At 35.0% G+C, this 26,950-nt stretch overlaps 1 protein-coding gene across 1 annotated transcript in view; it reads right to left on the reverse strand.

Moving 5' to 3' along the window:
• Window positions 1-26,950, reverse strand: part of LMBRD1 (LMBR1 domain containing 1) — a 135,774-nt gene that overhangs the window by 3,617 nt on the left and 105,207 nt on the right. The window contains exon 14 of the mRNA XM_044253874.1: window positions 25,862-25,940. Coding sequence (XP_044109809.1) covers window positions 25,862-25,940 — 79 coding nt within the window. The remainder of the gene's footprint in view (window positions 1-25,861; window positions 25,941-26,950) is intronic.

Consider the following 26,950-nt stretch of genomic DNA (forward strand, 5'->3'; position numbering starts at 1 on the left):
CTTTACTGCCCACCCCCTTATATTCACTAATCTCTATTTTACATTTTTCCTTAAGCTCTTCCTTCTGGCTTACTTCTTAACTCAGGCAAATGAAACTGGAAACCACCCCTCAGGTGATAACTGCCCTGAAAAGACCTCCTGCTGGCCCGCACCACTCAGACCATTTGAACTAAAACCTTAACTTGTGTCTGTGCAGATGGACCAAGGTGTGACACTTGGAATGACCAGTAATCACCTTTACCTCATTATAATACTAAAATCTCTGCCTAAAGAAGAGCCTCATTCACATAACATCTAACATATGTTTAGACATGTTTTCTTAAGGTGCATGCGTAACCTTATGCTTACCTCCACACAAAGACCAAGGCTTCCCTATCTAAATATTCATTCATCCTAACTCTAAACAAACAAACCCAAACAAAAGGTACTCATTCACCCCTTCTTGGGGAGTCACAGCTTTGCAAGCCATTCTTCATGATCTCCTTTTTGCCACAAACAAGTCGTCTTTGTGCAACGATTCAATCTGGTGCAGTTCCTGACTCACCAAGAAGCAAACTTGCCTTGGTTTAGTTACAAATATAGATACAAATGGATTTGGTGAAATTTGAATATGTATAATTCAGTAATGTGCTATCTCTTAAGTAGTAATAAGCCTTTAAATAAACATAACCAATTTGAATGTTTCAAAAATGAAGAGAGGGACAGGCTGGGATTTATGCAAAGAATGCCTATTCACAATTTCTTTAAAAACAAGAACAGTATGTTCCATGGCTTAAGTGTTACATGAGCTTCATCTTACAAGTATAAACATATTTGAAAAAAGTCATTCAACCTTCTCAGCATTGTTACAATGTTCTAAACTTAAAAAATAAAAGTTCTAGTAGCCATTGCCATACTTAAAGATACTTTGGGGTCAAAAATTCACTGGATTAGAAATCTCAGGGCCAGAACAAAGATTTTAAGACAGAGGCTGAGCTAGCAGAAGCAAGTAAAATCAAATCATTTTTCCACAGAGGTCTAATAATCCATTCAGTGACATTTTAAATTGGCTTATTATATTCACTGATTCTTTTGCCCACCACAATAAATATACCTTAAGTATTTTTCCTTATCATATTATTTTATATGTTTATCATTTTCAAAGGTTGTAGATTTGATGCAAACCTTCTAACACAAGATTAAAAGGTAGTCACTGTTAGGTATATGTCATTATGTTTATATTTATATAAAGTGGTATATGACCATAGAAGAATTCTGGTTAATAAGTGCATGCATATATTTTATATTCAAGTGATGATTCCACACTGAATAAACAGAAGGGGCTTCTCTCCTCACCATCTGTCATCTTCTAGCTGTTTACCTGAATCACAGATACCTAGGAGAACTATAGATGTCTTTCTGCAGTTATCTAAAAAATAATAATTAGGTATTTTGAATTTGGTTCGACCTTCAAAGTAAATGTAAATCACTGGGTGTTTCATTTAAGGACTGTGTTCTAAAACCAAAAATGTTCAGGAAACTTCTTTTTTTTTTTATTTTTAAAGATTTTATTTATTTATTTGACAGAGAGAAATCACAAGTAGGCAGAGAGGCAGGCAGAGAGAGAGAGAGGGAAGCAGGCTCCCTGCTGAGCAGAGAGCCCGATGCGGGACTCGATCCCAGGACTCTGAGATCATGACCTGAGCTGAAGGCAGCGGCTTAACCCACTGAGCCACCCAGGCGCCCCTGTTCAGGAAACTTCTGACTGTTGTTCCTCAAAAGGACATATAAAAGTTCTAATTAAACTAGAGTACAGTTAAAAATGAAAAATTAAAATAGGGGGGCACCTGGGTGACTCAGTGGGTTAAGCCTCTGCCTTTGGCTCAGGTCATGATCCCAGGCTCCTGGGATCAAGCCCTGCATTGGGCTCTCTGCTCAGTGGGGAAACTGCTCCCCCCACCTCCCCCACAACTCTCTCTGCCTGCCTCTCTGCCTACTTGTGAACTCTGTTTGTCAAATGAATAAATAAAATCTTAAAAAAAAAAAAAGAAAAATTAAAATAGGGGTTCAGATAAGACATTTTTTCCAAAAAAAAAGTACAAAAAAGGTCAAAATTAAAGGAGCCAAGAAAGGGCATCTGGAGCACATAATATAAATCAAAAGGCTTTTGAATACCGACACTACTACCCTTCCTCCATCTCTTCTCACTTATCATCAAATAGGTAAATAACATAAAGTGTAATTAAATCTGTTTTTCAGTGTAGCAGCAACCTTTGTAAATATACCGGATATACTTTTATTATTATTTGTTTCCTTTTAGATTATTTGTTACGTTATTATTGATATATGCTGAATGCCGCTAAGATAACTTTGTTTATTAACTATGATAAATCACACCTTCTACTTCAAATACATTTCTAAAAGATTTAGTGTTGATTTAAGCCACAATTAAGCCATCATCATGTTATACTTTTACCTGAAATCAACTTAGAATTAATTACACTCTATATTTATACTTTATTTATAAAACAAATCCTTATATTACATATGCATATATAAAAAAGGCCCTGGAGCAAAATCATGTATCATGGGAGAATGAACTTTAAAGCGAATATTTTGTTTGACTAGTGACAAAAAACTGGCAGAAGATTGGACTGTTCAGAATACCACCTCATTTCTCATGGTTGTCCATGATTATACTAATTTTGATTTCTGATTAGGGTCTTGATACTACTGAATATTTAAAATAGACATGTAAATCGTAACTGTATACAAACTAAGGAGGCTTGACTTTATTGTGATATGATTAGGAATTATTTATCAAATGATTTTAAGAAAGAGAATTACATGAGTGGCGTATAAACTAGCAAAGGGATTGAGAATAGACAGAGGCTCACTAAATCAGGAGATAATCCAAGAGAAAACATGAGCTGTCAGGATAGAAAAAAAGGGTTGACTTGAATATTTTGAAAGTAAATCCCAGTTAATCACCACTGTCAAATGGACTTATAGCATAGAAAATATATACACATAAGTTTAGATATACTCACAACACACATCCAAATTTTAAAAAAAGGGCAGAAAAAATAAAATATGTAATACAAACCAAAGTTCTATATTTATCTTAAAATTTAAAAGGAGGATATTGTTAAATCAATATTTTGTAAATTTTAATGGGGGGATGGGTAAAAGGGAAAAAATTGGTAAACATACAGAATCACAGAAATTCTAAAGGAAATAGTTTTATTAGATTTTATGAATATACAAATTACATCAGGTTAATAAAGATAGGACTTGCCAGCTACTTTACCTTAAAGATTGAGTTTTAAAGCGATTATTTTTAAGAACAAATATAATTTGTGTTGAGCTCTGTTACATTTATGTAACTTTAATGTATTTCAAAGGTGCTAAAATACGTAGTGATCCAAGAAAGAATGTTCCTAATTTCATTTGTATTACTCACTGTCCACATAAGATTTATAAAAAGGAGGTACAAAGATAAGCATTAGCATATAACCTATAGAAATAATCACAAACTTATTATTAAACTCTAAATTAAAAAGATTTGCTATCTATTAGTCTTAATTGACCAAGGATGGTCAAATATAAAATAAACAGAAAACAATTGTATTCCACTTTTTAACTTCTTTCATAAAACAGTAATAGTTTAATGGGTATAACAGAAAATATTAAAGGTCAAGATAGAAAAGTGAGATTTAGTTCTTGAGTCTGCCCCATATACCATGAGATTCTGGGGTGAGTCATTTAACTTTTAAGTATCAGTGTCTTTGTAAGTGACAATGAGAGAATATCTGCTTGTGGTATATAGTGACAGGATAAACTGATCTTTCAAGAATTAAATTTAAAGAGAAATCTACATGTGATTTTTTTTTTTTTAATTTTTAAAGAAAAGGCTGTTTTAGGAGTTAGCAGCCTTGAGCAAGAATCTCTATGTAAATGGCTGAGTAGTTTCACAAAACTACCTAGGTTGGCTTTGGCATAGACTCCAGAGAACTCAGAAAGCTTATACCTAATTAACTTTCTTATTCTGTCTTAGTTGAGCTTTTATCAACACAATCAAAATGTCACCTAGACAATGAACTTTAACATCAAGAGACTTTCTGGATCTCAGGCAAAATCCAAGAAAAATGATGCTCTGGTCAATACCTAATTTTCTGGTCTGCATGGCAACCTCACTTGACAATGGACACTACATCAAGCTATCTCAGCTGGATGGTACCAGTCAATAAGATCAATGAGACCCTTTTCTTGACTACATGCCTACCTAGAAAGTATGTGACTATAAATTTGGTTTCCCATACAGATTCCTTCTCTCTGGTGAGAATTCACTAACCCTGAGCCTCTAGTTTCCTTAATGGTTATACTTCCCATAGCAAATTAATACACTTACATCTGGCTAATGTATTAGTCTCTTCTCTGTTCACTCAGTTATCTGAAGCCAAATACAGCCAATGAAGACAAAGGTATGGTAGCATTTGATGGGTAGACTGAAATCAAATAAAGTTATCAATTCACAAACTTATTATCTGTCAAGCAAAAGATCATAAATTTATAGTACTTAACCATGAAGAACTATTTCAGTCTGCTGAGAACAAAGCTTTTTGGTTCAAGAGGACAGAATGGACACAATCACTTCTTTCTTATCTTTCCCAGGACCTCATTAAAGTTACAGTATAGGAATAAAGCCTGCACCAATCTCTTAACAGCAAACAGAATGGGAAGAAAGCCATCAGGTGATGGGAGATGTCAGTAATAATCTGGAATATGAAAAGCCACACTAAAAGGTCTCTAATAAAACAACTGGTTTCTCTTCCATTTATTTTAAAATATAATTTAAACCCCAAGTCACAGAGTTCCCATGATGAGGCTTCTTAGAAGTTTCCGACACTTAAATACAAATTAACATAAATATGAATACATCATTAGATATATATAGAAAATATCAGCATGAAGAAGAATGAACAAGATCAACAGAACTGTTTCAAGATAAACAGAATTGTAATTTTATTTAAAGGAAACCATTAAGATAAAGGTTTAGGCCATTAGGAATTAAAGAAAATATTACATCCATAAAACAAGGACACTTAAAAGATCAGAACAAATACTTGAGGAAAGTTAAGACTTTGTTATATGAAACAAAAAATTTAGGATATAGTTTGAAGATAAAGCTAAACACACACTCAAGAATGCAAACTAAAATGGTAGGCATAAAATATAAAATACAGATAAAACAGATGATCAGCTGAAGATACTCAGCAACTAATGAGAATGAGCTCCCCAAGAGAGGGTGGAGAAAAGATAACTTATAAAGTTAGCTTCAAAAGAAGAAACAGACTGGCATGAGATTTCTCACTAGTTAAAAATGAAAGACAGATGATGATGCATGCCTTTAAAGTTCCTGAATAAATAATAACATAATTATAAATAAAATAATTTAATAATAAATACATACATAAATAATTTCTTATGTAGAATTCTAAGCACAACCAAGTTACCCATCAATTATATCAGTTGAGGGCAAAATGCTTTTCAGACATACAAGGTGTTTTGCGTATTTCATATAAAGCATGTCTTTTTTTTTTTTTTTTTTAAACTCAATCAAAACTAGAGGCTTGGGGGAGGAAATCAAGAAAAAAAATATGGCTTATAGTGCATCAAAAGTCCAAAGAACAGAAATTATAACACTATAAATGAGCAGCAGAATCAGGAAACATAAGGTACATAAGGAAATCATAAGGTACTTAGAAGGTACAATGGATTTCTTCCAACACATAAAGTAAGCAAGAAACTACAAGATGATAGGTATACTAAAATTTTGTGATACTTTAATAACACTTTTTTAAATATAAAAAAATTAAAAACTGGCTTAATTCTGGAAACTGTTGTTCTGAGGGAGAAAGAAAAAAATATATTTTCTTATCCTCAAGGAGCTTAAGTTCCTATAAAAGACAAGAACAGGGGCATCTGTGTGGCTCAGGACAGCATGCAACTTCTGATCTAGGGGTTTTGAGTTTGAGCCTCATGCTCGACATAGAGATTACTTAAGAAAATGTTTTTAAAAAGTAGAAGAGGAATAAAACAGTATAAGTGAGATAATATATATAAATGACTATAGGGACGCCTGGGTGGCTCAGTTGGTTGAGCTGCTGCCTTTGGCTCAGGTCATGATCCCAGTGTCCTGGGAATGAGTCCCACATCGGGCTACTTGCTCAGCAGGGAGCCTGCTTCTCCCTCTGCCTCTGCCTGCCACTCTGTCTGCCTGTGCTCACTCTGACAAATAAATAAAATCTTAAAAAAAAAAAAAGACTATAAATTAAGAGAGAGTAAGGTAATCATAAAAAGTAAATGTCATGAGAATTCAAAGGATAAAAAGAGACTGAACATGTGTAAAGGTTCAAAAAAGAGGGTCAAGTTTGATATAAACATCAGGACTCCCGAGTGATGAATATGGGCTGGGCGGCACAGAAACTAGTTGTGAAAATTTCAAGAACAAACAGCTGAAAAGCAAAGGTGGAAAAGATGACCATGTTCAGAAGATGTATGAAAAAACAGAGGTAGTCCTTCAATCCTAGACTGAATTTGTCAGAGGTACTTAAGGTTTCTACTGGAGGAATGGCATTATCAGAGTACTTTAGAACAGTGGTTTCCACAGTGTGGCTCCCAGACCAGAACCCTCAGAAAATCCTGGAGTCCCACCTCAGATTTACTGAATCAACAATCTGCCATCTGTGTTTAACAAGCCTTCAAAACTTAGATCATATGTAAGTTTAATAATCACAGCTTCAGAACAATTAAGCTAACAGCACTGTGTAGTGTGGGTCAGAGTGGAGCACTAGTTAAAAGGTACAGCAATTCATGTGAGACATGAAGGTCATTCTGGCAACAAGCTGCATCCCTTAGCAATTGACAGGGCATGGAGAAAGAGTGAATAAAGGTAGGTGTGCTTCGAAGACTGGTGGTAGCGTGAGAAATAGTTAAGTCAGTGAGTATAGTTCAAAGGCTTTATCTAATAGTTTATACACACTTCATCAAGAACTATTCATTTTAAACATTTTAAAAAACACATTATTAAAATAAGGCAGGCTCTTTATATTATTTTCATAGGACTGGTAAGTCCTACAGAGCAACCCTTAGATAGCTAACAGGCTAACATCTTTATTTTGCTTGCTTTCTTGACTATAGGTAATACCCTAACCCCACATACCACATGACAACACTTGCTTTCAGCTGTGGGAGAAATCTAATGAGAAAATGTGCAATGACCAACAGTGAGACTAAGAGTTTAATAGGTTATCTTGATAGTCCTCAATTTACAAAGGCATACCAGGAACAACACAAAGTCAAACAGGCAAAAAAAAAAAGATAATCTTAATAGCTACAAACAGATTTTAAAGACAATTATTCTAGTTATAACCTAATAAGTAGAATAAAAATATTAAGTAACATTTTCTAATTAAAACACTAAAAAACATAGTCATCATCCTGACTCCTTTTTCTCTCCTATCCTATAGCAGATTCCTCAGCAAATCCTATTGGCTCTACCTTCAAAATACATCAGCATCTAGTTTCATTGATACGTTCTACTTTATCTCTGGTTTCTACCTCATTGATCCCAGCTCTAATCTTGATGATTTCCCTTCTTATGCGTGGAGTTGATTTGATTTGTTGTTGATTCTCCAGTTCTTTAAGGTGTAGAGACAGCTGGTGTATTCTGGATTTTTCAATTTTTTTGAGAGAGGCTTGGATGGCTATGTATCTCCCCCTTAGGACCGCCTTTGCTGTATCCCATAGGTTTTGGACCGAAGTGTCTTCATTCTCATTGGTTTCCATGAATTGTTTCAGTTCTTCTTTGATCTCCTTGTTGATCCAAGCATTCTTAAGCAAGGTGGCCTTTAGCTTCCAGATGTTTGAGTCCCTTCTGAACTTTTCCTTGTGATTGAGCTCCAGTTTCAAAGCATTGTGATCTGAGAATATGCCGGGAATAATCTCATTCTTTTGGAATCGGTTGAGTCCTGATTTGTGACCCAGTATGTGGTCTATTCTTGAGAAGGTTCCGTGTGCACTTGAGAAGAATGAGTATTCTGTTGTTTTAGGATGGAATGTTCTGTGTATATCTATGAAGTCCATCTGGTCCAATGTGTCACTCAATGCTCTTGTTTCTTTACTGATTTTCTGCTTCGATGACCTATTTCTGAGAGAGGCATGTTAAGATCTCCTACGATTAGTGTATTCATATCAATAGGACTCTTTATCTTGATTAACAGTTTTCTTAAGTAATTGGCTGCTCCCATATTGGTAGCATAGATATTTATAGTTGTTAGATCATCTTGGTGGATAGTCCCTTTAAGGATTATGTAGTGTCCTTCTGTATCTCTGACTACAGTCTTTAGTTTAAAATCTAATTTATCTGATATGAGAATCGCTACCCCAGCCTTCTTTTGAGGCCCACTGGCATGAAAGATTCTTCTCCATCTTTTCACTTTCAGTCTGGGTGTATCTTTAGGTTCAAAATGGGTCTCTTGTAGACAACATATGGATGGGTCCTGTCGTTTTATCCAATCTGCAACCCTGTGCCATTTTATGGGCGCATTTAGGCCATTCACATTGAGAGTGATTATTGATAGATACGTTTTTATTGACATCGAGTTACCTTTGAAGTCTTTCTTTCTATAGATTGTCTCTATATTTCTATTCAATGCTATTCTTGGGATTTTTCCTCTTTTCCTCTTTTATAGAAGAGGAATACTTAATACTTCCTGCAGTGTCAGCTTGGTGGTTGCATAGTCTTTTAAGCCTTGCAGTCTTGGAAACTCTATCTCTCCATCCATTTTGAATGTCATTCTTGCTGGATAAAGTATTCTTGGCTGCATGTTCGTCTCATTCAGTGCCCTGAATATATCTTGCCAGCCCTTTCTGGCTTGCCAGGTCTCTGTGGACAGGTCTGATGTAATTCTGATGGGCTTTCCTCTGTACGTAAGGAGCCTCTTTGCCCTAGTGGCTTTCAAGAGATTATACCTACAATTATAATTCCTCAATTTGACTATCAGGTGTCGTGATGTTTATCAAAATCAAAAGCTTCTGCACAGCAAAGGAAACAGTCAAAAAAACAAAGAGGTAACCCATGGAATGGGAGAAGATATTTGCAAATGACAGTACAGACAAAAGGTTGATATCCAGGATCTATAATGAACTCCTCAAACGCAACACACACAAAACAGACAATCATATCAAAAAATGGGCAGAAGATATGAACAGAGACTTCTCCAATGAAGACATACAAATGGCTATCAGACACATGAAAAAATGTTCATCATCACTAGCCATCAGGGAGATTCCAATTAAAACCACATTGAGATATCACCTTACACCAGTTAGAATGGCCAAAATTAGCAAGACAGGAAACAACATGTGTTGGAGAGGATGTGGAGAAAGGGGAACCCTCTTACACTGTTGGTGGGAATGCAAGTTGGTGCAGCCTCTTTGGAGGACAGTGTGGAGATTCCTCAAGAAATTAAAAATAGAGCTTTCCTATAACCCTGCAATTGCACTCCTGGGTATTTACCCCAAAGACACAGACGTCGTGAAAAGAAGGGCCATCTGTACCCCAATGTTTATAGCAGCAATGGCCACGGTCGCCAAACTATGGAAAGAACCAAGATGTCCTTCAACAGACGAATGGATAAGGAAAATGTGGTCCATATACACTATGGAGTATTATGCCTCCATCAGAAAGGATGAATACCCAACTTTTGTAGCAACATGGACAGGACTGGAAGAGATTATGCTGAGTGAAAAAAGTCAAGCAGAGAGTCAATTATCATATGGTTTCACTTATTTGTGGAGCATAACAAATACCATGGAGGACAAGGGGTGTTAGAGAGGAGAAGGGAGTTGGGGTAAATTGGAAGGGGAGGTGTATCATGAGAGACTATGGACTCTGAAAAACTATCTGAGGGGTTTGAAGTGGCAGTGAGGTGGGAGGTTGGGGTACCAGGTGGTGGGTATTATAGAAGGCACAGCTTGCATGGAGCACTGGGTGTGGTGAAAAAAATAATGAATACTATTATGCTGAAAATAAATAAATTAATTAAAAACAAAAAACAAAAACATCAGCATCTGACCACTTCTTGCCACCTGCATCACCACCACAAGCCCTTTGCTGATTACTGCAAAAGCTTCCTGTCAACACGTTTTTGTCCTTGGGTTTATTATGGTCTATATCTCAAGGATTGGCAAATTATAACCCAAGGGTTACATGTAGCCCATCAGCTGTTTTTGTAAGTTTTACTGGAACATGGCCATAGCCATCCATAATGTACTGTCTATGGCAGCTTTTATACTGCAAGGGCAGAGTTGAACAATGTGTCTCACAACACCTAAAATATTTGCCATCTTATCCTTTTTTTAAAAAGATTTTTTGAATTTTTTTTATTATTTATTTAACAGAGATCACAAGTGGGTGGAGAGGTAAGTGGGGGAGAGGGGAAGCAGACTCCCTGCTGAGCAGAGAACCCAATGTGGGGCTCGATCCCAGGACTCTGAGATCATGACCCGAGCCAAAGGCAGAGGCTTAACCCACTGAGCCACCCAGACACCCCTTTGCTATCTTATCCCTTTACAGAAAAAGTATGCCAAGCCCTGGTCCATATGCAATACACTAATTAAATGATCCCATGAGTATATCATGTCATTCTTCTGCTCACAATCTTGCATCTGAAAGTAAAAGCTAAAGTATTTACACTTGACTGTTAGTTGTTCCTCTACTTCCTCTAGCATACATCCACTCTGCACTTGCTGTTACTTCTGTTCTAAGGCAGTCTTCCCCAGATAGCTGCCTTTGCTTCTTACTTGCTGAAAGTCTTTTTGCTCAAATCACAGCTTCTTAGTAAGAATTTCCTTTCTACTCAAAATTTTAAATCATCTCTACTTCTGGCCAACACTTACTCTCCTTTAGCACTTTATTTTTCTCCCTAATACTTACCACTTGATATACTTATCTCCTTCTACTAAGTAAGCTTCATGGGGACAGGAATATAGGACTGTTTGGTCACTGTTAAATCACTAGCACCTAGAATAGTGCCTGACATACAGTGGACATTAATAAACACTTGTTAAATGAAAAAACACGGGAATAATAGGTAGTAAAACTAAATGACCATATGGAATCCTAGAAATTAAGACATCTATAAATTTACCATAGAATTTCAAGACAAATAGGACTATGATTCTCAGTTAAATATATGTCAGTATCTTCTAAAAGTGTGTGAACTGTAATAGCTATTAATGTTGTATTCCTCAAAAAAATCATGTAACTTTCTTTAAAAAGGCTATCAAAATTATCACTATTCTAAGAGTTGATTTATCTTCATCTTATGGACTAAATCTTTGTCTTATAGAATAAATCTAACTATGCTTAACTTTCCCATCCCAACTCCCAAATTTTCAGACTATAAAACAAAAAGACTATATACAGTTGTGTGTGTGTGTATGTGTTTTAAAGGCCACTGCCTGAATCCTGAATTGGATCTTCTTATTTAGTGACAAAATTCCGGAAAGCTAAAGTTAATTAGCTTCACCCAAAATACAGTAGAAGGTGTTAAATTGATAGTCCATATTCAAATTGGCCTTCTAAATCACCACAATAAAAGTCTGGTACCATTTTATTTCAAATTATATTTATGGACCACCCAAGTGGGCACACAGCACCACAGGAGACATTAACAAATACTGTCATCACAAAACAGCAGTGTCCTATTTTTGAACTCAGCCCTTAGGCTTACTTTCTAATGAAATCTCTTGAGCAACTTCATTTTCAGACTGTTAAGACTGGCTTTCCTTAAAATGTGCATTTTATTTATAATTATATAAATCAAACATCAAATGTCAACTAGTGTAGTAACTCCTTTAATAACACTGGTTTTTAAACAGAAATAAACGTCTCCTGAAAAAGGCTTTTTTCAAATTGTTTTTCTTTTTCTCTCTCTTTTTTTTGGGGGGGCTTACAGACCTAAGAATGGGTGAGTGGGTAAAAAAATCACCTGAATCCACTGTTAGTGATCATGTAAAGAGCTCTGAGCAGTACTGCTTAGTAACCTAGACCTCTAAATAAAATTTCCTGGAACCTTAGAAGCTCAAGTAGAAAAAAAAAAAAACAAAAAAACATTCAATAACCTGGGGGAAATGACAGTACTAAGAATTCCAGAATTAAATTTTTCAAAGTCTCAGTAACTACCCAACCTACTCCCACATTTCAATAAAAATGGGACAAAAAAGTCTTCTCTAAAACCAGTATGTACATGGTAAATGTATGCCACTATTTTATGTCATTTTTTTATCCTTAAAAAGGCTTAACAAGGTTTTTAAATTATAGAATAAAATCTATTTATTAAAAAAGAGTAAATATTCACTTCCTGTCTTTACTCCAAATTTCATTTCCTTGAGAAAGCAGCCAGACTTCTAATGTGTTTATGTGCAACAGCATAAAAATGAGGTAATAGATACACTGTTCTACCTACCATCATACCATCATATAGTATATATTTTTCTATATTGAAAAATCAAACTATATCATTACATTGTATGTAATGTTATTTTAAGTATTCTCACTGATGAATAATCATCCAGTTTCTTTTTGTTTGCTATTTCTATCAGTGGAACTTAGGAACTGGTTAGCTATTCAAAGGGCAAAAAAAAATGTGAATATGATTTCAAGACTTCCAATTGAGAAAGTAGTTGTGGGCACAGAAAAGGAATAGGACAACTTCCCCCACCCCATGACATGATGGTGACAGGTGGGAAAAGTAGAAGAGGGAAGAAAAGGAGTTCAGTCTTAGACCTGAGGTTTGAGGCGTTGGCAGGACATGCATTTCCATATAGGTAAACCAGCAGGCAGAAAATAAGAACAGATTTAAGATTCTGAATCTACTGATTAAATTACTAATCCTCCTTAAATTATTCAGCGTGATTAGACTTATTGTCAACTAGCAAAGCTAAGTTTATTAGACTAAGTATATTAAGGGAAAACAAGAAAGAGAAAAATAGGATATTTATAAAAATTTAAGGGATTGGAATGAGCTGGACCACTTTAATCAAGGTCTTGAAAGGTGAGGAACAGGGTAGATCTGGTCTAAATGTATGATGTAAGTTTTGGATTAGTGGATATAATGAAATGAGAAGTCTTGAAGTAAGTCCTACTGAGCAACAAAGCTATTTTGGTAGTTTCATGGTCAGAAGCATTTCCTGAAGGAAGCAGATTAACTATTTTTGTTCTCAGTATTATTTAATACAGGGATAGGGAAATATTTCTGTGCCCAGAATTACTAAACATTAGCACATTATATTGTGTCAGTTCTCCACCTTTTATGAGATTAAAAATGGTTTAAAATTTATTGATGAGCATTTGGGAATAGTTTGGACTTTAGGTAGTCTATCATGTATTGTTAAAATATGATACTCTGTAGTGGACAATATGCTAGAGTTAAAAGAATAAATTTGCAAAGTTTTCAGAAAGAAGGCTAGGTTGCTGACATCATCATTAGAAACCACTTTAGTTAGAAAAAAATTCACCTGTTTCAGCTTACAGCTTTCAAAGCAAAAGCTTCACATAAGAAAATGTAAAAATTGTTCTATCATTAAAAATAGGTGATAAATTTATAGAAAAATCTTAAATTGTTTAAAGCAGTTGGATTATATTACCAAATATAGAATATAATCTTTGCACTTACTGGATTATTAAAAATATGAAAAAATTCTTCAGTAAGTTTTAAAGTACTATGTGCCTTTAGAGAAGAGGTTTAATTTCTGAAGCGTTTTTAATATGTTCTTTGTGGATATAAACTGTCCTTCTGCATAGAGCCTCAATAGGAATACGTTCTGTAAACCTAGCCAAAGAATAACTCATTTTACATGATTGAATAGGTCTATAATTAAATCAACGTTTATCTGATGCTAGAAATTTATACCAGAAGTGACAGGAAAATATGATGAGATGAATTATTTTGTAGAAGATTCAAAATTAAAAATAAACAAGAAAGATTAACTCACTTTCATAAAAAGTTATACCTTCTATTCTAAATTGCTTAGGGAATTCACTAACGTTTACATTCAAAATGTGTTCTGTCATTTTGTAGGGCAAATACATCATGTTGAACCTGGATATAAACTTAAATTTATGGAATTTAAGAAAAATAACATTTAAGTGTAAATTTTTAACGGTATAAAAATTAATGTGAAATTATATAAATAGTATAATGTTTACTACCCCCAAACAGAAGCTAGAAATGATTATCTTTAGTAGTTTTATATCTTGGCCTATACTTGGGACTATGTTTTTTAAAAAGTTGTCATTTGGTGGTGTATAGCAGGTCTCATGTGGTTCCCCCCCCCTTTTATCATTCTCTCAGTATATACACACTTATGTTTTCTGAACCATATATTGTGACTTAATATTTCATCATTTTTTTAAGCAGAAGGATATTCTCTTACATAACTGCAGTCAGTATAGCTACTGAAGAATTTTAACATTGATACTGTATTTTTAAAACTTTACAGTTAATATTCTAACTCTGCCATTTAACCCAGTGTATTCTTTCTAGAAGTTTTATCCTCTAGTATACATGATCCACTCCAGGATCATGTATTACTTTTGGTTAACATGCCTAATCCGTATCAGTTTCTCAACCTGTCTTTTATGAAAATCTTGACATTTTTAAACCATACAAGCTAGTCACTTAATACCATGCTTGTCAACTGTCAATTTGGTTTTGTCTCATATTTCTTCATAATTTGAATCATGCTCTCTGTTCTTCTCAGGGTGTCATATCCTTAGGTATGTCATGCACTGCCCCTAGGCGATGGTAATTTTGTTCACCTAGAACATATACTGCCCAGTTTTTCTGATGTATAGATATGACAGACAGTTACTACATTTCCTCTTACAACTAATATTCAAGTATGGAGAACTTACTGTGGTTTTAAACTATAGTTCCCTGAAGTGTGTTTAATTCCCATAACTGTATGTTCATTTCTAAATATTGTATTTGGGCCCATTATAAATCTGTCACATTTTCTTTTATTTATCGTTTGTTGTTCCCTGCCAATATTCTGATCTGATCTAATTCCTTTTATCATAATTTACTGTTCTGTAATCTGTGTTGATAATTCCAATATCTGGTCTTAGCAAGTCTCTTTTTGCTGCCTGCTATTTCTTCTAGCTTTCTTTCATGGTGCTTTGTTGCCTTGTGTGCTTAAATATTTGGCTCCAATGTCTTCATTTGTGTTCCTTTGCAGGAATTCCTTGAGGCTGAGAATTAAGGTACATCCCTTGCTGAGCATTTTATATTTACTTGTGCCCTGTGCCCAGTCTGCCAGTCTGAGATGACAATGAAACAAATTCACTCTGGTGATGGGTATGTAGACTGCAAATCTGCAAAGAGCTGGTAGCTCTGTAGTTACAATTTCTCGTGGATGTGATTCTTACCTTCCTGTTCTTGACATTAAGGCCAACTTTGCCTTCAGTTTCCTGCAAGTAATATAATTTTGCTACTTATTCACCTCAGATGGTAATGTAATATTGGGGGATGGAAGGACTCAGCTTTAAAAGAGGACACATGCATCTACAAGATGACACCACTCATGTGTGCTCTACATTTGTGTGTCCAATATAATAGTAACATGTTTATTAAATAATTCACATGTGACTACTAAGGAACTGAATTCCTAACGTTATTTTGAATTTTAATTCAAATATAAATTAAAAACTGAAGCAGTATAAAATATTTTTTCATAAAACACAACTTTATTGCTTTGGTATAACTGTATTTTACTTTAATAAATTGTTTCATTTAGATGATGAAAATTTGGAGTTTGAATTATGGTGTTATTTAAGTGCAAAATATGCACCAGATTTTGAAGATTAGTATGAAAAAGGATATAAAATTATCTCAGTAAAATATTATGTTAGTTACATGTTGAAACAGTATTTTGGATATAGTAGGTTAAATATAATGCCATTTAATAAAATCAAAGTCATCAGTTTCTCTTTTAATGTGACTGCTAAAAAAGTTTAAATCATGTATATGATTCACATTGTATTTTCATTGGACAGGACTGCTCTATTATTTTCTGTTCCTTTTTCCTCAAAAGGCTATGAAAATTGGAGCTTAACTCACTGGATTTGGTAAGTACCCTCAGAACAAAGCAGCTCAGCACTCTACTTAACTACTTTGTTCTGGGTTTCTTTCCTTCACACAGACCAATGCAGCATCAGAATCACTTGGAGAGATTTTTTTTTTTTTTAATTAATTTATTTATTTTAGAGAGAGAGAAAGAGTGCGCGTGTGGAGTGGGAAGGGGGGAGGGGAGATTGAGGTAAAGAATCTCAAGCAGATTCTCCTCTGAGCACAGAGCCCGACCCAGGGGTCCATCCCACGACCCCTGAGATCATGACCTGAGCTGAAACCAAGAGTTGGACACTTAATTGACTGAGTCACCCACGCACCACTCCTGGAGCAATTATTTACACAGACTGCTAGGTTACATCCCTAGAATTTCTGATTCAGAACGCTTAAGGTGGGGTCTAATAATTTACCTTTCTAACAAGTTCCCAAGTTCCCGGATGCTGCTGGTCTAATGATGATGACTGAGAACTGAGATTTTTGTCTTAAGACCTTATCAGCACTTTGATACTTTCAAGAAATTTGGTACTTTACTCAGCAGTTATTTTTTCTTGATAATTATTTCAAACTCTAAGCTACTCCAGTCCCCATTCCATCTTTAACTTGCTTTGATCAGGTTTCTGCCCCACAATCCCATAAGGACTGCTCTTGTTAGTCACCCAATTAACTACACCAAGAGTCATTTCCTCGTCCTTGTCTTACCTGATTTATCCTGACAATGCTGAACTTGACCAGAGCCCTGTGATTCTGGAAAGCCGATTAAAGAAATCTCTCTAGGGACGCCTGGGTGGCTCAGTTGGTTAAGCAGCTGCCTTCGGCTCAGGTCATGATCCCAGCGTGCTGGGATCGAGTCCCACATCGGGCTCCTTGCTCGGCAGGGAGCCTGCTTCTCCCTCTGCCTCTGCCTGCCTCTCTGTCTGCCTGTGCTCGCTCTCTCTCCCTCTCTCTCTGACAAATAAATAAATAAAATCTTTAAAAAAAAAAGAAAAAAGAAATCTCTCTACTCTGTGTGCATTTACTGCAAAGAACTCCCCTTCCCATATGACTTGGTTAAGACTCATGGATGTCGCCCCCCACATGCTTACCTTTGACAAACCAGACACAGGCTCTCTAGATTCCAAGTCTCTGCTTCAAAAAAGATTACCTCAGCTGTTTGTCCACACTGATCAATCAAAGCAAAAGGCTTATTAATTGACTTGCCCCAAATTTAAATTCCTCTCCTTCCCTAGACCCCTGAAATTTGGCTTACCCTACCCTACAGCCACTCCTGAACAACACACCTCTTTGCTAACCTCAGGGAAAAACATTCTCTGATCATCCTACTCCCTAACACCTGGATCTTTCTAACCTTATTTACTCTTCCCTATCTAGAAAACAAACAAACAAACCAAAAAAAAACTCTTTTCTGCCTGATCTTGAAATAATTACAGATCTCACGGTCAGAGAGTTTTCCTTATTGTAACAGTCCCCCGTTTCCTACTGTCATTTGTTTAAATATAGTTTCTTTCTCTGTCTTTTAATATGACAAATGCTAGCACTTGAAATGGTTCACTCTTCCCTTGCCTAATTTTCCGCCTACCTCACTGTTTGTCCATTCTTAGTTCTTCGCTGGTTGCTCTTCTCTCTAATCTCTTACCATTGGATAGTCACAGAGCTCAGTCCCTGTACCTCTTCTTCATTTATTCTCAGTCTACTGATAATCTCTCATCCAATCTCACATCAAACCCTGACTAATCCAGCATAAACTTCTCCAGAACATTAGATCCAACTCAACTTCTAACTCAAAACCTCCACTTGGATTTTAAGGAATTCTCAAATAAAAATTATTCAAAACTGATCTTTATGTTCTTCTTCAATGCATGAATTAAGGAAACAGACATCTGAAATTAAGAATACATTAACTTTGCAAAAAGACTCAAGGACCTGGCCAAAGAGCAAGCTCCTGAATGCATTTTAATATGATTTCATACTAAAAATCAAATTGATATACAACTTTGGTAATACATCCATGCTTTTAATTCATGTGCCATTAAATATATGGGGTTTTTAAAGGCCATGTAGATAAGCATGACAAAAATCGCAAATCAGAACTGCATCAAGGTAAGATAACTATTTTCATTTGTTAAATCTTTTCACTTAATTCTCTACTACTTTAGCTCCATACTAAAACTGCTAAAACTGCATTCTCAAAGGTTTAAGATTTGCTTGTTAAATCTCTCTCTGAAGCATCAGCACTACTGACTCGTGGGTACAACACTCTTGGATACCATAATGCTATAGTATTCTGGCTTTCATCTCTCATGTTCCAGACTCTTATATTTCCTTCTCCAATAACCTAGGTTCAGTTCCTCACCCTCTGATTTTCCTTTATATTGTCTGTGACTTTCGTTCTCTCACGGCTTCAAATGGCTATCCCCATTAAAAAAGCAGTAACAGTCTTATTTTTAAAATTTAAAGGACAGACAATGCAAATAAAACACAAAACATAGAATGTAACTATAAAAAGATATTGGGAGATGAATGGATAAAGAAGATGTGGTGTATGTGTGTATATATATATACACACACACACACATACACACATATATGTGGTGTGTGTCTATACACACCACATACACACACACACACACACACATAATGAATGAAGTATGATGCAGCCATCAGGGGAAAAAAAAAAGAAAAAAAGAAATCCTGCCATTTGCAATGGATGGAACTAGAGGATATAATGCTAAACAAATTAAGCCAGAGAAAGACAATTTTCGTATGATCTCAATGATATGTGGACTTTAAGAAACAAGGCAGAGGACCATAGGGGAAGAGAGGAAAAAATGAAAAAAAGATGAAACCAGAGAGGGAGACAAACCATAAGAGACTTAATCATAGGAAACAAACTGGACAAACAACAAAGGGTTGCTGGAGAGGACAGGGGTAAAGAGATGGGGTAACTGGGTGATGGACACTGGGGAGGATACATGTTATAATGAGCAATGGGTATTATATAAGACTGATGAATCACAGACCTGTACACCTAAAACCAGTAATACATAATACCTTAATTAACTAAATTAAAGAAAAAAAGATACTGGGAATCCAGACACTTGCATTATCGCCCCAAGTCTCATCTGTACACCTTTTAATTGTCATTTTCTAGGGCTTTAGTTTCTGTATCTGCAATGGAGGATTACCTGAGTTAGATGGCCTCTCTAAAGGTTGTTTTTTTTGTTTTTGAACATTGTAATTTATATTTTAAAACAGTTTACAATTTATGTATCTCTTTGTGGCCTGTATTTCCATTTCTATAATTCTCACAGAGAAAATGGGGAGAAAAAAAATTCTCTAACCCAGACATACTATGTTAGATAAATGTTTTTAGAAGGACAGGTACTTGAGGTTCTAAGAAAATAGGTCAACCTGGTTATTTGCTGGCAACACAGAGACCTAAACAAGTTTTACTTATAGAGAACATATTTTGAATCATTTCTTGATGATGGGCTTGTTTACTGCAGAATTTAGTGTTTAACAACTTTCTTAAGTATCATACACATTTTACTTTATTAACATTTTCCCAACATTATCTTTAGTGATTCAAAGTAATTCTCACTTTCCTTTTGTACTTAGTGTATATAATTATAATCTTGCTTTAGCTTTTTAAGTCTGCTCAGTTTTTTGTAATTCATGTCGTTTAGTTTAACACATCAACTTCTATTTTAGCATCACCAGCTAACTTGAGTCATCTTAACCATTTGTCCTAGTAAAATTATATCCTAAAGCTAAAGTCAAAACTATATAGATCATCTGATTATTTAAGGCTGGCTATATATATAAACAAATATACTTAACCAGAAAAACCTAATAACAAAAATCAAGTTTGACTTGTACAGATCAGTTCATTTCTAGTTCTAAGTAAGACAACACAAATTTATGTCAAGAAAAGAGAATTAAATAGAACAGCGCAAGTAAGACTTGGAGTTCATGGATTTTTAAAAAAATAGTCATTTGGAAACATATTATCTTCCTTCATCCCTCACCAGAGCATATTCAATGCTCCTGCCATAATTTATTGTTACTGTAACATGCCAAATATATTTATGTCTTTAGGCCTTGTTAATGCAGGTGCCTTCTCTGCTTGGAATATCCTCAAATTTTTTGTTGTTGTTGCTCATTTAGATTTATTTAACTTACGCTTTTGGGCCCAGCTGAAATGTTATACTGGCCCCTGGGCAGAATAAATCATTATCCCCTCTTGCTTTCCCACAGCACTTTGTCTATCATTTCTTTATAGCTTGACACTTACTTTTCCTTCTATTACAATTATTTATTTTCATATCCAAGTCCATTAGGCTGTATGCTATTCAATGGCAGAGATACATATAATGGGTATACGTGTTTCTCTGACACTTTTCCAAAATCTACCCCAGTAGTACTCAAAATGCCTACTGTGTTTATCCATTAAGGGACAATGATCTCTCATCTTCCTATTTTGATTCAAGTATTTATGTACATTTATGTTACTTGTAATAATTCTGTGTTTAACTGTTTTATTCACATTAACACATAAATTGTGTATTAATGCTTGTTAGATTAAATAGCAATTAAAGAATATAAAGCTGGAATGCAAAGATCCTTTTTGCCACAATGGCATACAAAATTCAAAACCTGATATCTGATTTGCCAAGTTGACTCACTTTTTTTTTTTTAAAAAAGATTTATTTATTTATTTATTTGACAGAGAGAGAGAGAGAGATCACAAGTAGGCAGAGAGGCAGGCAGAGAGAGAAAGGAAGGGAAGCAGGCTCCCTGCTGAGCAGAGAGCCCAATGTGGGACTCGATCCCAGGACCCTGAGATCATGACCTGAGCCGAAGGCAGCGGCTAAACCCACTGAGCCACCTAGGCGCCCCGAGTTGACTCACTTTAAACATGTAAACAATGCACTACCTGTCAAGATAAATTATATAATACTGTCACTTTAGGAGAACTTTATAAACATAGTATGATAGGTATTCCTCATAAATCTGTTCAACTATTCTATTCTGACGAGATTATTTTAAACAAAAAAACCTAACTATTTTTAGATGAATGATTCTCTTTTGAATCTTAGATACTATAAGCACTTAAAACTAGGGTGTCAGTAATATTTTCTATATGCTTAATAAGTGCGAGACTATCCCATATATGAACACAGTATTACTTAAGGAAAAAAATCTCTAAAATATACTGATTGGTAAGAGATTCATATATGTATTTTTAGAAACTGCCGCTTTAATATCTTTCCAGGGAGATTATCTTTTCTCAGAAATAATTTTAAGTATAACATTGTAATTTTTGCTTCTAAATCTAAAGCTCACGCTTTAAGATTCTATTATTTGCAACAGACATATAACAAAAGTGCCATCAAGTGTCTTATGGTGTATTTATATAATAGCACCATATCTACTCTAGTCAAATGTGCCCACCAAAATGTCAAAATAAGAGTTTTTTTTTCTCTGTATGCTGAGATTTCCAAGTTTGTGTTCAAATGGATGCAGTCACACCAGCCTGTAATTATACATCCACACAATCCCCACCCTTATGTATCAAATCTCTTGTCCTAATCTGCCCATCTTTCTCCATCACTATTTTTATTTAAAAGAATCTACCCTACTACGCCAGATCAATGATATTTCTGCTAAGAACATAAGGATGAGCTAGAGAATAAAAGAAAAGGTTGAGAAAAATTAATCAGATTCATAAACCTAAAGGGTATGTTTTGTACTGCAAAGTAACATTTCAAAGGATAAGTCAACTGAAATATTTAAGAAAAATATTCAACAGTTCAGAGAGAGTCATTTTAACTACTGTAAATGAGGTCAGACTGAAAAAGAAAAATGCTAAATAGGAATCATAAAAAATTATGGTCAAGTATATCATCTGACTGAAGCTTACTGAGTTATAACACACAAATTCACTCAGTTCAGCATTACAGGAGCATCTGAATTCCTTTTACCAGTGCAACATAATTTTGAAATCTTATTTTGTTTTTATTTATTTTTCCTACTAAGATTTCAATAGTGCCATAAGACCTTTTAAAGCAGAATCTATTTTAGATATTTAGGGTCAATGCCCTCTTAGCTCAAAAAAAAAAAAAATTACAAATCAACTCAGCAGTAATTTTTCATTCTATTTTCACTTAGCTAAAAATGACAATCCAAAGCATTTCAACTATCCACTCTGTTTATGATGTGATGTGTGTGTACATTTCAAAGAATAAAGATCTGGGACTAAAGTCATTACAAAAGGAGAACTGGAAAGTCATATTTATTTAAACTAGAAATATTTTACTATTATTTCTTTAGGTGACAAAAGATGTCTCACTGGATTTGTTTTCCCATCTCTTCTCTATTTTGTTCTTTTATCCCAGTTTTAGTCTCTTCCCTTAATTCCTTATGCATCCCAGGCTCTGTGGTTGGTCACTTTATTCTGTCACTCTTAGCCTGTCTTTTGCTTTGCATTTATTTAATCCTTCAAACTACCCTCCCTAGACAACTAAGCGTTGATGGAGAATAATCACACTGGTTGTACAGATCTGTTCAACAAAACCACAAATTGATAATTTCATCTCTGTCCCCTGACATATTTATCTATCACTGATTTATTTTCTGTCTTTATTAACTTCCATGACCTATCAAAAACTTTTGCCACTTTCCTTAATTATGTGCCCCAATGGCCTACTCAATTCTCAGCATGTGACATGAACTCACACTTCACAGCAAACTAAGACAATCAGATACAAATGACAACTTACTGTCCACTCTAAGAAATTACTATCTGAGGGGCGCCTGGGTGGCTCAGTGGGTTGAGCCACTGCCTTCGGCTCGGGTCATGATCTCAGGGTCCTAGGATCGAGTCCCGCATCGGGCTCTCCGCTCAGCGGGAAGCCTGCTTCCTCCTCTCTCTGTCTGCCTCTCTGCCTACTTGTGGTCTCTCTCTGTCAAATAAATAAATAATAAAATCTTTAAAAAAAAAAAAAAAGAAAATTACTATCTGAGTCCATATTCTTGGTTCTTTCCTTACAACCTAGAGAAGCAGGTACCCTTCATTTTATCTAAAGCACCCTGTCTTGGATGTTCTTAATACTCTCTCCTCTGGAACTGGGTATTGTCCCATCATTCACCCCTTCTGATATTTTTCAGCTTCTCCTGTTCCATTACTTTCATCCCATCATCCCTGAAGTCTCTCCTAATCTATTAAAAAAAAAAAAAAAAAGAAAGATAAGAAAAAGAAAAAAAAGAGAAACAAAAATTTCCTTGACCCTGCATGCCGCCTTTAGTTTCTGCCTAATTTCTCTCAATCTCTATGAAGAATTTCTGTGAAAACTAATATAAACTCAGTCAATGACTTAAATGCATTTTTAGTCAATACAATTAGATTTCTCTTCATCAACATTTTTCTCACTTTTTTTTATTTTTTTAAAGATTTTTATTTATTTATTTGACAGATCACAAGTAGGCAGAGAGGGAGGCAGAGAGAGAGAGAGAGAGAGAGAGGAGGAAACAGGCTCCCCATCGAGCAGAGAGCCCGATGCGGGGCTTGATCCCACAACCCTGGGATCATAACCTGAGCCGAAGGCAGAGGCCTTAACCCACTGAGCCACCAAGTGCCCCAAAGTAGAGGCTTAACCCACTGAGCCACCCAGATGCCCTTTTCTCACTTTTTGTTAGTCTTCTCCTCTGTACCTTCTTTATCTGCTTCCTCTCATAAACACTTTTTCTGAGGTCCAGTCTCTGTGCTCCTTTCACTCACTCTCTTCTCTCTCAGTTCCTTACATAAACATTTAACTGCCTATGAAACCTCCACCTCAATGTTCTGGAGATACCTCAGGTCAAATAATCATTTCTTACAATTTTCTCTAATCTAAATATTTTTATCTCAGTGCGCGGATACCAAAATTTACCAAAGTACTCAGTAACTACAAGGTCATTCTAGAATCTACTGTCTTTCTCGAAATTGCTCTGGATCCAAACAATCAGAAATTCTCTTAATTCACCCCTCAATTTCTTTCTTCATTTCATATGCTCATGACCACTGCTTAATTCAAGCTTGTACCATCTCTCCTGGATTACTGTGATAGCTCCTTCTGGCTATGTCTCCCATCTGATTTCTATGCTTTGGTCCCAAATCCAGGCTCTATATAACTGTTATCATTATGTTATTGACAATAAACCAGATCATAACTTCTACTTTCTAGTTTAAAACCCTTCACTGAAAAAACAGAACAAACAAAAAATCCCTTCATTGACTCTTTAGTTACTTTCTAAAACATTTTGCAATCTGACTCCTAACTCTTCAATCTCACTTCCTCCCTCCCTCCAACCTCCTATGACTGTAATTTAAAATACAAAACAGTAACAATGTTTTAAATTCTTTAAACACATACCCATAAAATAGTTTAAGACAATTTTATTTGTGTATTTTGTTCCTCTGCTCAGAACAACTTCCCCTGATGCACACAGCAGGTAAATTCTTCTTTAACCTTTAAATGCAGCTCTGATGTCACTTCTCCAAAAACCCTTCTTTTGACTACCACTGCACAGTGATCTCCTCCAGGTAGAGGTAATTACTTTCTCCTCTGGGCTATCTCCGTATCCCATGCTTACTCTTCCTATTACTCCATCACAGTTTGTAGCTGACCCTACTAAAAAACTCAGAATTTATCTTTATATAATGGTACCCATGAGTGATTTACGAAGAAATTTACTGTATCTGACACATTACTCATCCTGATATAAAAGCATTTTGAAGATAAGAGTACGGAAAAAATTGCAGGGGTGCCTGGGTGGCTCAGTTGGTTTTAAGTCTGCCTTCTGCTCAGGTTATGATCCCAGTGTCCTGGGACTGAGCGGTCTCCCTGCTCAGTGGAGAGCCTGCTTCTACCTCTCCCTCTGCAACTCCCTCTGATGCTCCCATCAAATAAATAAAATCTTAAACAAACAAACAAAAAAGAAGAACTGCAAATTCTTTTTTTTTTTTTTTTTTTTTTTTAAGAACTGCAAATTCTGATAGAATGAGCCTGGAAGCCTTAATCAGGAAAGAATAATACTCAAAAGAAAAAAATCACCGTAAAGAACAGAAAGAAGAAAAAAAATTCTCTAAAAAAACAGAGGTTAAAAGCGTAGGATCACAGAGTTTTTCTCAGAATACACATGAAATCTTAGCATAGTGCCTGGAACACAGTTATGTGTTCTTAAAAGTGAACTGCTATTATAATTAACATTATTATTATTAAGTAAAATAACTAGACATGTATAAATGAAAAGTTCTAAGTCATAGGTACTTTTGGTCTTGGTCCTAAGAATTACAGGTTCCACCAAAACTATTTTGAGTTTTTCAAGGAAAAAGACAGTCATTTAAGAGTGATTTCTTATTATATTACTAAATGTAATAAATAAGAACTACCTTTTGTTACTTGGTAAGTAACTAATTTATAACGGCCCTTTCCCTATTGGAAATCAATAGATCACCAAGAAATTCTATTGAAAAGACTTACCAATTTATTCCTGCTAGAAGACTTACCCATTTATTCCTGCTGAAAGTTCCTTTATCACCACATATTAGAACAGATGCATCAAATGATTAACACAGAAAAATGCAAGCCAACTCTTTCCTCATAGAGTTATAAATTCTAAGATAGTGATAAGAGCTGCCTTACCTTCAGGGGCATCAGCATCACATCTCTTTGGCACAGGGAAGGCTGAATTGTTTTTATGGTCATCATAAGTTATATTGCTCTAAAAGACAAAAATATGGCTAAAATGTAAACATATTAATAAATATTTGGATCAAAAAGTAATCACATTATGAATTTTATACTGTTTTCTATTAAACTACATCTAGCTAATATTCTAAAAGGTAAATTTTGCACAAGATTACAATTAGAAGAAAAAGATTTATGGTAAATTTTAACATTAGGGCTTTTTTGGAACAATCTTTAGATTCTGGACTGAACAACAGAACTTCTTCCCAAAGAAACAGCCTACTTATTTTTCCACTGTGAAACGAGAAAAGGATATCTTTTGTCCATGCAAATCCATGATCTCACTTCATTTATTCATAGGAAAAAGTTTAATAAGCATGACCTAGTGAACTAGGTGGACACAATAAGGCAAGAAGAAAATAAAAAGATTTAAGAAATGGAAAATAAGATTCAGGTGATTTTCTAGTATTGTGTTTTTCAAACTCAGGTTACTCATGTACATCTATTACAATTTGTGCCCTGTATTTGTTCCACCTACATTATTACTTAGTATTTGTCAATGAACTAATTTTTCAACCATTGGTAATATTATGTATAGTACTGATGGAAACTTTGATGTGCTTGTTAAATTTTTGTTACTAATTGCATGTTAAACTAAAGAAAGAACAGAGGAATACAGTATAAAAAAAGGGGTGACCTGGACAGAATAAATCAGTAATCAAAGACTCCATTAAAGCAAGGCTCTAACTAGAACCTGAAACACATACTTGATTTCCATTCTTAAGTAGAGGGAGAGATATTTTAGGAAAAAGAAACAAAAGACACAAAGACTGAGTCAGATATGGTCAAAATATTTTAAACTGTCAAAAAAACCCCAAATTAGCTGTCCAGTTACAACCAGGAGCCACAGCTGGTTTCTGAAAAATTAACATAGAGTATAACAGGCAATACCTATCATGTTGAAAGAAAGCTCAGATACCACAAATATAAATTGGGGGAGGGTTCTTTTTAATTTAAATTCAATTAATTAACATTAGTATATTA

This window comes from Neovison vison, chromosome 1, assembly GCF_020171115.1.
Source record: "Neovison vison isolate M4711 chromosome 1, ASM_NN_V1, whole genome shotgun sequence".
Lineage (NCBI taxonomy): Eukaryota > Metazoa > Chordata > Mammalia > Carnivora > Mustelidae > Neogale > Neogale vison.